This window comes from Emys orbicularis, chromosome 4, assembly GCF_028017835.1.
Source record: "Emys orbicularis isolate rEmyOrb1 chromosome 4, rEmyOrb1.hap1, whole genome shotgun sequence".
In the NCBI taxonomy this organism is placed as follows: Eukaryota; Metazoa; Chordata; order Testudines; family Emydidae; genus Emys; species Emys orbicularis.
In genome coordinates this window covers 23,018,511-23,033,078 of record NC_088686.1, presented here as the reverse complement: position 1 = coordinate 23,033,078, position 14,568 = coordinate 23,018,511, and the positions used below count along the sequence as shown (strand labels likewise).

General features: G+C 40.6%; 1 protein-coding gene across 3 annotated transcripts; it reads right to left on the bottom strand.

The window, feature by feature from the left end:
* Positions 1-2,787: 2,787 nt before the first annotated feature.
* On the bottom strand, positions 2,788-12,865 carry CINP (cyclin dependent kinase 2 interacting protein). Of its 3 annotated transcripts, none has more exons than XM_065403848.1 (5): positions 12,814-12,865; positions 11,250-11,421; positions 10,326-10,452; positions 5,415-5,544; positions 2,788-3,103 (listed from the first exon to the last, which is right to left on the bottom strand). In XM_065403848.1, exons 1-5 carry the CDS (start codon positions 12,818-12,820, stop codon positions 2,901-2,903), a joined length of 639 nt encoding a protein of 212 aa, XP_065259920.1. In that variant the 5' UTR covers positions 12,821-12,865; the 3' UTR covers positions 2,788-2,900. The 3 variants fall into 3 exon arrangements, with proteins under 3 accessions (XP_065259920.1, XP_065259921.1, XP_065259919.1); XM_065403849.1 differs by having other exon boundaries at positions 11,250-11,418; XM_065403847.1 differs by lacking the exon at positions 12,814-12,865 and adding an exon at positions 12,702-12,807.
* Between the last annotated feature and the right edge of the window lie 1,703 nt (positions 12,866-14,568).

The following is a 14,568-nucleotide window of genomic DNA, read 5'->3' as shown; positions in this document are numbered from 1 at the left end:
CTACCTGAAAAAGCACCTTTTCCACTGCAACTGTGACCTTGCATGATGGCTGCATTCCATCAGAACAAACTCAGCAGGCAGTCTCAGGAATGTAGAAGACAATTTTCACAGGTGCTGGACCTAAATTCTGGAATTTTCTGCTGCAAGAAATAAGAGTGATCTACAGACCTTACCATGTGCAGAACTAAATGCAAAACTCATTTCTTCAATTACAGACCTAAAAGTCGCAACTGTCCAACAAAAAACCTTCAGAAACAGACTCCAACGAGAAACTGCAGAACTGGAATTAATTTGCAAATTAGACACCATTAAATTAGGCTTGAATAAAGACTGGGAGTGGATGGGTCATTACACAAAGTAAAAACTATTTCCCCATGCTAATTTTCCCCCTACTGTTACTCACACCTTCTTGCCAACTGTTTCAAATGGGCCATCCTGATTATCACTACAAAAGTTGTTTTTTTTCTCCAGCTGATAATAGCCCATCTTAATTGATTAGTCTCGTTAGAGTTGGTATGGCAACACCCATTTTTTTCATGTTCTCTGTGTGTATATATATATTTTCCTACTGTATTTTCCACTGCATGCATCCGATGAAGTGGGTTTTAGCCCACGAAAGCTTATGCCCAAATAAATGTTTCTAAGGTGCCACACAAGTACTCCTCATTCTTTTTGCTGATACAGACTAACACGGCTACCACTCTGAAACCTGTTTCCATGAACACAGTACATCTACTCTCATAATTTTAGTAAGCTGTATCTAGAATCATAGGCCTGGAAGGGACCTTGAGAGGTCATCTCGTCCAGTCACCTGCACTCGTGGCAGGACTAAGTATTATCTAGACCATCCCTGACAGGTGTTTGTCTAACCTACTCTTAAAAATCTCTAATGATAGAGATTCCACAACCTCCCTAGGCAATTTATTCCAGTGCTTAACCACCCTGACAGGAAGTTTTTCCTAACGTCCAACCTAAACCACCCTTGCTGCAATTTAAGCCCATTGCTTCTTGTCCTATCCTCAGAAGTTAAGAGCAACAATTTTTCTCCCTCCTCCTTGTAACAACCTTTTATGTACTTGAAAACTGTTATGACCCCGTCTTCTCTTTTCAAGACTAAACAAACCCAATTTTTTTGATCTTCTCTCATAGGTCACGTTTTCTAGACCTTTAATCATTTTTGTTGCTCTTTTCTAGACTCTCCAATTTGTCCACATCTTTCCTGAAATGTGGTGCCCAGAACTGGACACAATACTCCAGTTGAGGCCTAATCAGTGCAGTGTAGAGCGGAAGACTTATTTCTTGTGTTTTGCTTACAACACTCCTGCTAATACATCCCAGAATGATGTTTGCTTTTTTTGCAACAGTGTTACTCTATTGACTCATATTTAACTCGTATCTAAGCTGTATTCGTAACTACTTATTGCTGATTTTCTCATTCTACTGCTCTAGAATTTTTTAATGATTAGAACTTCAGTGAGAGTATAGTAGCTTACCAGCCTGTCAGGTGCAATCCTTCCTCTGTTCAAAGGAGACTGTCTGCCCAAATAGTATGAGGAGAAAATTTAACACCCATTTTTTTCTGCAAGTACATTGTAAACATCCATGAGAACTTGAAATGTCCCATAACACTTCTCACTGTATTTATTGCTAGGAAGTAGTGATACTATGAAATCTGTAGTAACAGTTCAAAGCAGCTTTAAGTAAGAAAAGTAGACCATTTCTAATATAGCAATATTTGTTAACACAACAGGTTTTCCGATTACTTATTTAATGGGGCTAATCAAAATGCTGGTGTAAAGTTTAGTCATGTATAATCTCAAAGTTTTAAAGTGTTTAGTGCTTTTTGAAAGGGGTTGGTTTGACAGCTGGAGAGCACTGAACCGCTACCAGAGCAGATTCATCCCTGTCCTGGAAGGACCACTTAAGGTGAAGCAGTAAATATTTCCATGATCATTCAATTTTTGGCATGTCAGAAAGAAGGGCTCCTCTTTCAACTGTTTGTTTTGGGCTAACAGTCATCTTATTGTAGCTGGCAGAAGCAGATCTAAGGATGCTTATAAATAGCTCTACAATGTGTGTAATAGTTTCATAACTTGTAGTTTTTCAACATAGGAAAGTCATATTTAAGAACAGAGAGAGGCATTTTATTGTTTGGGGGAAGCGAGAATAAGCTGGATATAGTGATACTTCTAGATTTGTATATATTCACTATAACAAAAGCTACTTCATTAAGGGATTGACTCTGCTGCTATTTAAATCAGTGGCAGAACTCTCATGCCACAGTGGTACAGTTTCAGATCTTAGTAATTGCTTATGCTACCCTGAAACTTCAGAAAATGTGTGGTATGTACACAAGGAAAAAACAGAACATGTTTTGTCTTTGATTTTGTGTAGTGTGGCAGTTCAAAACAGAAGTAGCAAGACATCCAGTGGGTGTCAAGTTTGGTGTCAGGAATGATGGTCCAGGGGTGAGGGCTGTAGCCTCAGACTCCCATAATCCAGGTTCAGTTCCCTGTTCCACTGCAGTCTTCTGTGTGATCTTAGACCCAGATCCTCAAAGATATTTAGGCACCTAATGCCCACTGATTTCAACTGAATTCAAATAAATACCTTTGAGGATTTGGCCCTTAGCCTCTCTCTACTTTGGTTCCCCATCTGTAATTTGGGGATAAATAGCACCTCTAAAATTGTGAGGTGTTCAGATACTACAGCGAAGGAGGTAATATAAGTACCTTAGATAATTGCTTTATATCAACCAAGAGGAGTGACAAATGAAACAAAATTAAATACAGAGGGAAAAAAACATTTTAATAACCTTATAAAAATACAACGTATGATTAACCTTGCAGTTTGTTGCTGCTTCAGTGTCACATGAGTATCATTAGAAGTAGTCTTAAATGCTACACTTGTCTATGTCCTGTTTCCAGCAACATGCTTTCTAGCAGTAGTTTGCTGCTGTTCTCAATATAGGGCTGGTACAACCAAGACGATAAATAAACCATCATAAGATCCTGGTCAGCAGTATGAGCAATCTCTTGCACAATCGTTTGCTTAAGTCGTATTTCCTTCTTGTACATTTCAGTGAGCTTGAAAGAAACCTCATCTGAAATGGATTGAACAATTACACACACCATTTCTAATCATATATAAGCAACTCTGAAAAAGTAATAAATCAATACTTGTGCTATACTAATCATTTTTTTAAAAATAGCTATTGTAGTATGCAAGCTTGTATAACTACCCCCTCTTCTTTAGGTAAGTCAGCCATCCTGATCTTTACAGTAGTTAACAACACTCCTCTTCATTGCAATATGAAATGCCAAATTTATTGCTCATGTATTGGATATATTTCTACCACACAGATGCTTTTTCAGTATAAAATCCCCTTTTATTTCTACATCTCAACAGCAGTGTCTTAGAACCAGCTATAAAAATGGTATTATTTTAAGCCCATTTCTTTAAAGGGACATGTTGGTTTAAAAATGTAAAGGTTTTATAATACTTTGAATAAAAACTCTGCATAAATTTTCTGGATACCTTGATATTTTTGGGCAACTAAACCATAATCTGCATACTGTATTAACACAAATAGTGCAAGTGCTTGAGCACCAGGAAGTAATGCTGATCTGTTTAACTAACTACACTCTTTGTGAGTGAAGAATAAATGGTGAAAATAGTTTGAAACTGAAATGTTTGTCTAATGTACGGAGTTACTAGTAATGCTGGTAAGGATATTTTAAAAAATGTTTCTGGCTATTGTCCCTTGAATTGCTGGACCCAGTAAGTGAACAAAATATTTGACAATAAGGGCCCAAGCCTGCATTCCTTGTTCACCCAAAATGCCCATGGAATTCAGCCAGAATTGTAGGTAAAATTATTACAACCACATTTCTTTGGATTTTTTCAATAACAGAGGGTCCAGCACATCCCCTTTCCCCTGCCAGTCTTCTGGTCAGCAGAAACCAAGACATGAGAATCCCACTATTCTAGGGTAGTGAACTGAGGAGCAGGGGACACACTGCACAAAAGAACTACTTTCAATTAATCAGAGAAACAAATCTGTTGCCATCCAGTTTCTGAGTTCCAAGAGTTCTAAAACTGCAGTAATGCTGCTTGTCAAACAGACGCACTTGAAGCCTGCTAGGTTTTTTTAGATTGTTAAATAACTGGAAAGGCAGAGAAGGCCTCACCTACACTCTGTCAGCAAGTGAATGCTGGAAGGATCTGCATTCCCTGTTTTTGGTGATAGAGTGATGAGCCTTTTCTTTCCTCAGTCTGGACATCCTCTGGATCAGAGCCCTTTTACAACTCTTCTGTGTCTTACAATTAACTGAGGTGGGACTCCCATCTCCCACCTAAGAATAAGCCCCATTCTACAAATTGGACTGTAGAATAGGATTCAATGCTTCTGACCAGATATTTTTGCTCTTTGTATAGGGAGTAGCTATTGCAGCTTTGACACTTCTAGCAGCTGCAGATGCTTGTTTTAACTTGATCTGTCTGTATGTCTTAACACTGTAATTATAATGTGTGAGTTGCTTTGCAATTTACGTGAGCTGTCAGTGGCAATAACCTCAGTCAGTGGTTCACAAACTTCTTTGGCAGACTTCATGCCCCATTGCCACCCTTACTTTTGCCTCCCTTACCAAGCTGGAGCTGCTGCCATCTCCAGGTGAGGGATTTGGGGGCGGGGGAAGGAGAGGAAGAGCTGGAGCCTGAGCTGCCTCCCATTGAGGGCTGGGGCGGGGGAAGAGGAGGGGAGAAGGAGAGCCCTGGCGGTGGGGCTCCGTCTAGCCCCTTTATCCCCTCCTCCCAGGTGTGTACAGCCCTTCTGCAGGAGCCCCAGCCACCTGGGGCTAACAGCCAGGGCTCTTAAAAAAAAAAAAAAAAAAAAAAAAAGTCTCACAGCTCACATCTCCCTTGACACATTCCCACACCACCCTACGGAGGTGCGCCCCATAGTTTGAGAACCACTGCTTTAAGTTAATTAATGCAGTAACTCAGGGGTTCTCAAACTGGGGGTCGGGATCCCTCAGGGGGTCACGAGGTGTCAGCCTCCAATCCAAACCCCACTTTGCCTGCAGCATTTATAATGGTGTTAAATATATAAAAATGTGTTTTTAATTTATAAGGGGGGTGTCGCACTCAGAGGCTTGCTATGTGAAAGGGGTCACCAGTACAAAAGTTTGAGAACCAGTGCAGTAACTTCTCTATTGCTTACTCAGTTAGAAAGACTGACTCTCTCATTACATAAGGCAAAGTTACAATCTTATCTAGATAAAAGTTAACAGGGCATATTTTTTCAGTTCTTCTAAATTACTATTTCAATTTCAAATGACATCAAATGTCCTTTAAAATGCTCCTCATTGGGAAATACTAATGGATAACTTACAAGTAAACAATATTCTACTTACAAAAGTACGTAGTGGGCCATGTGTGAAAGAGTGGTTTCCTGCAATCTCCATTTTTATAATGATATGTTTCTAAATCACAAATTCCTTTAGTAGTTGAACACAGTTTTTCCATTTTCAGTTGTATTTTTGCCTGAGAATGATTAGAGTTTCAAGTTAATAAACATTTGGGGCATTTTATGCTACTAAGATCTTACAAGTATTAACTATTAATGAAGTTCAAAAACACTTTATGTGACTACCTCAACCAGATTCATGAAATTTCTAATTCACTTTTATGGCTGCAAAAAATAGCTATTAGTGGGACTAATATAGAGATTTCATGTGAGAAACACTTGGTGTTTCAAACATTGCATGTACAGTTTATTTACTTCTATTTTGAACATTTCCCTAGCTTTAGTCTTTTTTTTAAATCCTAAATCCAAGTTTACCACCCAGAAAGTTGGTAAAGCTCTGTCTCAATATTCTTGTTTTTCTTCCTTTATAACAATTTAGTACTGGTGAAAGGGGCTGGACTGAGGGTGAAAGTTACTCTTTCCTACAGAACAGGTACCACACAGGCACTGAAAGTGCAGGCTTCCCTACCAATGTCCCTCAGCCTTAACCTGGTGGGATCACCTCTAGGTATGGAAAAACAGTTCAGTCTCTATGCAATTTCAATCTTTTACTCCCTCCGAAAACTGCCAATAATTAGGATAGTAAGTGCTAACTGCAGTGTGGGCACTTTTCCTTAATAGTAATCTTGAAGGATTAGAAAGGTAGAAGGGAATTAACTATTGTGCATTATCTAAGGTAACAACTGATAGATCTAACCGATAGGTCTCAAAATGTAACCGTAAATAGAGAATCATCATCCAGTAGGTCTGTTTCTAGTGGGGTCCTGCAGGGATAGGTTCTTAACCCTATGCTATTTAACATTTTTATCAATGACCTGGAAGAAAACATAAAATCATCACTGATAAAGTTTGCAGATGACCACAAAAATTGGAGATGGGGTACATAATGAAGAGGACAGGTCACTGATTCAAAGCAATCTGGATTGGTTGGTAAACTTGGTGTAAGCACACTATGCCTTTTAATATGGCTAAATGTATATACATCTAGGAACAAAGAATGTTGGCCATACATATAGGATGGGGAAAGCAGTGACTGAAAAAGATTTGGGGGTTGTAGAGGATAATCAGCTGAACATGAGCTCCCAGTGTGACACTGTGGTCAAAAGAGCTAATGCGATCCTGGGATGCATAAACGGGGGAATCTCAAATAGGAGTAGAGAGGTTATTTTATCTCTGTATTTGGCACTGCTGTGACCGCTGCTGGAATACCGTGTCCTGTTCTGATGAACATAATTCAAGAAGGATGTTGATAAATTGGAGAGGGTTCAGAGAAGAGCTACAAGAATGATTAGAAAATATGCCTTATAGTGACTGAACTCCTCGAGTCAATCTGTTTAGCTTAAAGAGATGGTTAAAGGGTGACTTGATTATAGTCTATAAGTGTCTACATAGGGAATAAATATTTAACAAGGGCTCTTCAATCTAACAGAGAAAGGTATAACATGATCCAATGGCTGGAAGCTGAAGCTAGCCAGTGCTTCTCAAGCTATCTGATGTGGGGGACCGGCAATTTTTTTCCCCCCAATGTGCCAGGGACCGGTGCCATATTATTATCCTATTCGACGCTCTTGTGAGGAAACTCGCCGCGGACCGGCAGCCGATGGCTCGCGGACCGGCACCGGTCCGCGGACCACCACTTTGAGAAGCACTGAGCTAGACAACTTCACACTGGAAATAAGGTGTAAAATTGTAATGGTCAGGGCCGGCTCCAGGCACTAGCTTGCCAAGCAGGTGCTTGGGGCGGCCACTCCGGAGAGGGGCGGCAGGTCCAACTATTCGGCGGCAATTCGGCAGACGGTCCCTCACTCCCGCTCGGAGCGAAGGACCTCCCGCCGAATTGCCGCCGCAGATCACGATCGTGGCTTTTTTTTTTTTTTTTTGCGCCGCTTGGGGCAGCAAAAACCCTGGAGCCGGCCCTGGTAATGGTGAGAGTAACTAACCACTGGAACAATTTACCAAGGGTCTGGTGGATTTTCCATCACTGACAATTTTTAAATCAAGATTTTATGTCTTGCTAAAAGATATGTGTGACGGTGTACCCCATAAGGCTTTATGGGGAAGGGGTGCTTATAAATGTATGTATGACATAACTGGAATATGTTTTGTGCTGCCTGTGCCTGGTAACATATCTCCGTAAAGGTTATGGTCTACTATATCTATTCATCCTATTTGCACATATATATATCATTTTCTACTTGAGGTTAAGAATATGGGCTGTATGCTTGCTTGGTTTCTAAGTAAGCTTTGGGAGGCATTTGGTCAGCTTCTTTAGGAAGGAATTCGCCAGGTTAAGTACCTGATCAGGAAACACTTGGGGAACAATGCATCTTGGAATGCTCCAATCCACATAAGAAGTCTTCCTGGAGACATGCAAGATACCATGTGGACAATGGCGTCGGCCTGTAAAGACTGAGTCATGCAGGGGCATGTGACTTGCCCAGGTGTCTCCAAAACTCCATCTTGGAGCTGGACTTTGCATAGGAGGGAGGAGGGGGGTCTCCTCCCACAAGAGAGAGCCTATTTATACCTGGGGGAGACCCCTCCATTTGGTCTTCAGCTGGCTAAGGAAGGAGCCTCTCCACCCCCCCAGGATACTTGAAGGGAACTGGAACAAACAACAATAACTACAGGGGGTGTGAGTGATTGCTGGACCCAGGCTAAAAGGAGATTAGCCTGTAAAAGGGAGCATTCTGGAACTGGTGAGGGACTTATCTGTATTTAGTTTGATTAGGCATAGATTTGCGCATTTTATTTTATTTTGCTTGTGACTTACTTTGTTCTGTCTGTTACTACTTTGAACCACTTAAATCCTACTGTCTGTATTTAATAAAATCACTTTTTATTTAGTAATTTACTCAGAGTATGTATTAATACCTGGGGGAGCAAACAGCTGTGCATATCTCTCTATCAGTGTTATAGAGGGCGAACAATTTATGAGTTTGCCTTGCATAAGCTTTATGCAGGGTAAAACGGATTTATCTGGGTTTAGACCCCATTGGGAGTTGGGCATCTGAGTGCTAAAGACAAGCACACTACTGTACGCTGTTTTTGGGTAAACTTGCAGCTTTGGGACAAGTGATTCAGACCCTGAGTCTTTGTTAGAGCAGACTGGAGTGTCTGGCTCAGCAAGACAGGGTGCTGGAATCCTGAGCTGGCAGGGAAAACAGAAGCAGGAGTAGTCTTGGCACATTGGGTGGCAGCTCCCAAGGGGGTTTCTGTGATCCAACCCGTCACAATATGCTCTAGGAATTATTTTGGGGACGTTCTATGGCCAGTGTTATACAGGAGGCAGATGATCACAATCGTTCCATCTGGCTTTGAAATCTATGAAACCATTAATAAAATCATTGAGGCTGGTAGCAGCATCTTACAGTAAAGAATTTAGGAGCATCATGGTCATGCTGTAAACTCCTGAATATATGGTACATATGATTACAAACAGTGGAAAATAAAGTATTTATATATGCATTGTCTAATACAACACAAGATGCTTGGACTTTAATTGCTCAACAGGAATGACAACTTACATCAGTGCATTTAATGGGCTAAGTCATGACAGTAACTCAAACTAAAAAACAGAAGCATTACTCTTACTTTCTCCAGAGAACCAAACTTGTTGAGGAATCTGGAGTATTTTCCTGCTTATACCAATCATTGGAATTTTCTCTAGTTTGCACAGAACTGCTCAATCTAACATCAAACCAATATCATTTTAAAAGGCATTTTTCTTTATAGCTAAGGGATATTAAAGTTATTCTAATTAAGAAATAAAATTCAGAGTAAGTTAACAATGAGGTGCATGAAATTATTTCTGCAAAGTGAATAGGCTGTACATTTTTTCTGATATGTATTACTTCTTCTCTATTTTTAATTTAGGTTACTATACCATTCTGAAGGTATGAACTACTATTACGGTAGGAACGTCACTAATCTTCACCTGTATTGGCTATTTCCAAAATTATTGGGGTGACAATTCTTAATAGTGTGTCCACTCATTAAGTAGGTTAGATAACAAATGTCCACTCTGTTTCCTAAAGAGATGGGAGCTGCAACACAGAACTGCATTTAGGAAAACTGGAAACTGAATTATGTCCAATCAAACAAAATATAGTTCTTAGGCGTGTTTACACTGCTATCGGAGGTGTGACTACAACATGTGCACATACGCTAGCTAGATAAAGTTAGCATGGGTGAGTAATAATGGCAGTGAAGCTGTTGCTGCATGGGATTGCTGGTCATGTATGTACACAGGGTCCCAGGTGGGCTTGTACAGCCTGTGCAGCTGTGCTTAACTGCTATTGTTACTCAAACTAGATTAAAGCTAGCTTGGGTACGCCTATACGTGCTGCAATCACACCTCTAATTGCTGCATAGACATATGCTTATTGGTACCACATCATACTAGGTCTGAACTGTTCTATCCTCTTTCTAACTTGAGGCTTGTTTTGTTTTGAACATATTTAGGATGAGAAAGAATAGACAATAGGTACAATATTGACATTGTATTATTTTGCAGATTTTTTTTTAAATCATACTATGAAAAGGGGAATAGAGGGAGAGCCAGGAGAGGGATGTAAAATCAACTTTTAAATTTTCAAGTCAATCTAATAAACATAGTACACAGTACTTCTAATCATTCGTATCCAAAGTTAGAGTAGTTCTCTGAATGAAAGCCTTATGAAAGTTTATTTTCAGTAAATGTTTAAAATGATTTAGTTAGTGGACAAACACACTTGCCAACAATGGCTTGATCAGGTTAGGGAGTATACAGTTTGAAAGATAAACAAATGAACATTACCATGTTTTCCAAGGTCCCAAGCAATTCTGCACAGAACATCTCAAGTTCTTCATTATAGTCTGGAGACAGCTTTCCACAGTCAGAGGCAATGTTGTCACATTCTATCTCCAGTTTGTTATCTTTAAATCTAAGCAAAAACATATATTAGTGCAAATACCTGTGCACACATTTACTCACAGACTGTAGGAATTTAAAGTCTATGCTATCCTCTACACAACTAACAAAAGGCTTGAGCCTACAAGCTCTTTCTCACATGAACAGTACAAAAGAATTGCTGTACAGGATTAGATGAATGGTTTAGCTAGTTCAGTGTTCAACTGTGGCTAGTACCAAATGGTTCAGAGGAAAGTACAAGAACCCTACATTAGGCAATTAAGGAATAGCCTGTCCACCAGGAAAAGGAAAGTTTCTTCCTAATTCCCATTAGTTAGAGGTTGTCTTATGTCCTGAAGCAGGAATTATGTCCCTTCCAAAGTTATTGGCTTTTTAAAATCTTTACTATTGTAACTCAGGATGTTTTTTTGTTATACATGTAAATGGCCAATCCCTTTTTTAATCCTGCAAAGCTCTTGACCTCAGTGATATCTTGTAACATTGAGTTGTGTGTCAGAGAAAACTCACCCAAGTAAGGGTTTGTAGGATCAAACCCTAATTTTGTAATTTAGCATTTTAAATACTGAATGTTTGTTTATTATTTGTATGTATAAAAACATTTTGCTGCAAATACAGCCCTTATGAGGTTATCCAATTTTTACCTTAAACAGCCTTACCTGAATTTCAATCTTTTGATTTTAAACAATCACAAAATGCTACTGGTATAGAATATCAAACCTGTCCACTCTTGAAAAGCTGCCCAGTCAGGAAAACAAACTAGTTTCACAGTAAAAGTGACCTCTACATTGTCATTATTTGTAACATACTCACGGTGTGCCAATTTTCAAGTTTACAATTTTGTTTGCAGTAGTAAATCCATTATTATTCAGGGTCTCCCATTTCATCATTAAATTATGCCAGTCTGCTGCGTTATCTTTAATTTTTCTTGCACTGACAGATAAGACAGGTCTTTTTGGAGCAACAGCTGCAGGACTCTTTGCTGCTTAAAAAAAAAAAGAGAGAAAATGCAAACTCTTAAAAATCTACAATAGCAAATCAATGCACTGTTTTATGTTGTCATTATAGTTGTATGTGGCTTCATGCAGTATATTCCTCGCTGTTCTGTTCCTGAATGTTGACTCAGTAAAATGTAGTTTACATGCATCCTACTAACTTTAATCATAAATCAAGTTTCTAACCTGGTCAACCTTTCAGTGTAAAATAACCACATTCTTAGGGTATTAAAAAAAATAAACTGCATATTGAGGTATTCCATTATAACACTTAACTAATGCTGTAAAACCACTAATAAGCAATCCTATAGTATTTTGCAAATACAAGTAATGGCTAGATTTTCTGAAGTCAAATTTTAATATAGCACTTCTTGGCTAGTCACTAACTCTGTTAGGACCGAGTCCTTTTTACCTAGTGGTCTCTATCATGAATATTTCAGTAGGTTTTCCCAGGGTAGGAAGTGTGAAATCCTGGCACTACTGCAGGCAATAGGAGTTTTGCCACTGACTTCAATAGGGCCAAAATGTCACCTTATATTTTTACAGGATTTTAATGACAATGCAAGGCTTTGATCTTGCAAACATTTATGTACATGATTAATTTTACACAGGTGAGCATCAATGGAACATTGATTCAATGGGACTATTCATCTATGTAGTTACTCATATCTGCAATCATTGCAGATTCAAATGATAACCTAATTTCTGTCCTCAACTTTACTGTTCATCACATAAACAGTTTCTGGATAATACAAAGCAAGCTAAGATTTCAGAGGTAGTGCCGCTAGTAATAATACTGTTATTTAGAAACATACACTGAGTGTGGCTGTACATACAATTGATGCTAATTCTCTACACAGCTAAATTACTTTTCATCTGAGGATCTCAAAGTGCTTCACGAACATTAAACTAACAACCCTGGCACTTTACTAACACCCATTAATGCTAATTTGTTAAAATACAATATTAACAGCCAAGGAAATGAAGGGGGGTAAGTAAGAAACTTTTAGAAGACTCTGGGCTTTCAGTGTGGTTAGACACCTAGCCACCCGCTGAACGTTACGCACGGGAGGGGTCCCGTCCCCTTGGCTTCACGGTGCTGCGCAGGCTGACAGTTCCGCGGGATCGAGGCCCCGCAGCCCGCGTTGGTCAATTTCCTTCGCATTTGGAAATGTAACGATAATAACGGAATATGACTAACGAGATGCGCGTGCAGTCCGGCTCACGTGCCCTCGGAGGGCAAACGGGGGGGCGCTAGAACTGGGCTTACCACGAAAAGGCAGCGCCCCTGTGCGAGCACGCGGCTGGTACCCGACCCCAGGCGCTGGAGACAGACACCCCCCTCCTCCCATGCGCCCCCGGGGGCCGCGGGCCTCGCTCACCTGCCATGTCCCGAGCCCCGCCGTGATAGGGCCCCCGGCCGGGCCGCGCCCCGCCTTCCCTCGGAAGTGCGCTCACGTCCGGCCCCGCCCGCCCCGGGCCCAGCAGCCGTCGCTCAGCCGCGCCCGGTCCAGCGGCTTAGTCTTCCCTCGCCCGGGGCCCCGCAGAGGCAGCCCCCGCCCGGCCGGGAGACATGAGGGGCCCGGCCCCTTGCTGAGGTGAGTCAGGCAGCCGCCGCTCAGGGCTCCTCCTCACGCCTCCACCCTTTTTCTCCAACAACCCTTCCCCAACCCACCCGCCCCTTTCCCACGTCTCCCCCTCCCCTTGCTGCTCTGTCGCTGGGGCTCCAGCAGAGGCTGAAATAGGGAAACTGGCCCCCCAGGTCCTCCCTCTGCTGTTGGAAACAGGTGGGGATCGTTCGCCCCTCTGCGAGGCTGTGGATACTTGCACCCGCTTTAAACTCTGCTTCCCTCGGTGAGCAAAGGGGCTGGAGGTGCTTGGTAGCCCCGCTTCATTTCATCCTTCAGCAGCCCTGCTATTCGCTGCCTGTTGAATTCTCCCCATGGGGAATCTGTTGCGCATGGCCAGTACCGGTGTTTTGTTCTTGATTCGGTTAATCTGGTCAACTATCCTGTAAACATTGTAAAACCTGGGGTGGCGTTAGAAGGAGGTATGCAGCCTAGTTGTAACAGTGTCAGTCCCAGGATATAAGAGAGACAAGCTGGGGGAGGTAATACCAACAGAAGTTGGTCCAGTAAACATATTACCTTGCCTACCTTGGCTCTCTAATTACAAAGATGTGCAGCTTCACGCTCCCTATCCCATTTTTTATTTCTTCGGAGTGTGGAGTGGGAAACTTTTTTTTTTTAACTTGAGAATTAAATAAAAAAGAAAATGAAACAAACTTTCTAACCAAATTTCTCTGTGGTGTCTCTTAAAACAGTTTGCAGTGTGTGGGGATGGAGGCAGGACAGAGAATGTCAGGCTATTTAATAGTTTAAAATGTGCTGACGTGTGATTATTTTTATGAATAAGAAATTTAGTTAGTTAATAAAGTCTCGTAACATGGTTGCGACATCAGCACAATAAGGTTGATGCTGCTGTAGTTAAAGCCACAAATTCGGAAGTTATTTTAAGCTAAACTGCAAATAAACTTTTTGTGCCCACTTTCATAAATGTAGTTCCCAGTTCTTAGGTCACATGAGTGCTTTTAAGTAACATTTGTTATTTTCCTTTCTCTGCAAAAAGATTTTGGGGGGAAAACTATTGCAATTTGACATGGGCTAATTAGAATGGACAATATGAGCTATAGGTAATTAAATATTTTAACTATGGAAGCTTAGTTTTTGTTCAGCTGCTGTTATATATATATGCAACATGATAACGTTGAAATGTTTTAAAGTTGCTAGTTTTTTTGGTAAACACCTTAGAAACGAATGATTATGAAAAATAGTGATATTGCAAACTAATGCCATGATCCTGTAACCTCTTATGCATGTGCTTGCCTTTAAGCTCATGAGTAATTCCACTGAGTTCAGTAAGACTATTGACTTAAGTAAAGTTAAGCATTCTGTAAGTTTCTGTAGGATTGGAACCTAAATACACTGTGGAAGTGTCCGAAGATGGGGACTGTTAATCATACTTGTGATATGTTTGACTCCTTCAAATACTCACAGTATCAGTCTTGCAAATGTAAGAGCTCATTTGTTTAAGAGTAAAATAATCTTGAATAGTTTGAAGTTTTTCAGTTATTAATA

What these genes read in the sequence shown, in the direction of transcription:
- CINP (XM_065403847.1), bottom strand. Translation starts at nt 12,783, where the DNA reads ATGGGAGGAGGGGGGTGTCTGTCTCCAGCGCCTGGGGTCGGGTACCAG. An exon ending in AGGGGCGCTGCCTTTTCGTG is followed by an intron (nt 11,422 to 12,701) that starts GTAAGCCCAGTT and finishes TTTTTTTTTAAG; the next exon opens with CAGCAAAGAGTCCTGCAGCT. An exon ending in AACTTGAAAATTGGCACACC is followed by an intron (nt 10,453 to 11,249) that starts GTGAGTATGTTA and finishes GTTTTTGCTTAG; the next exon opens with ATTTAAAGATAACAAACTGG.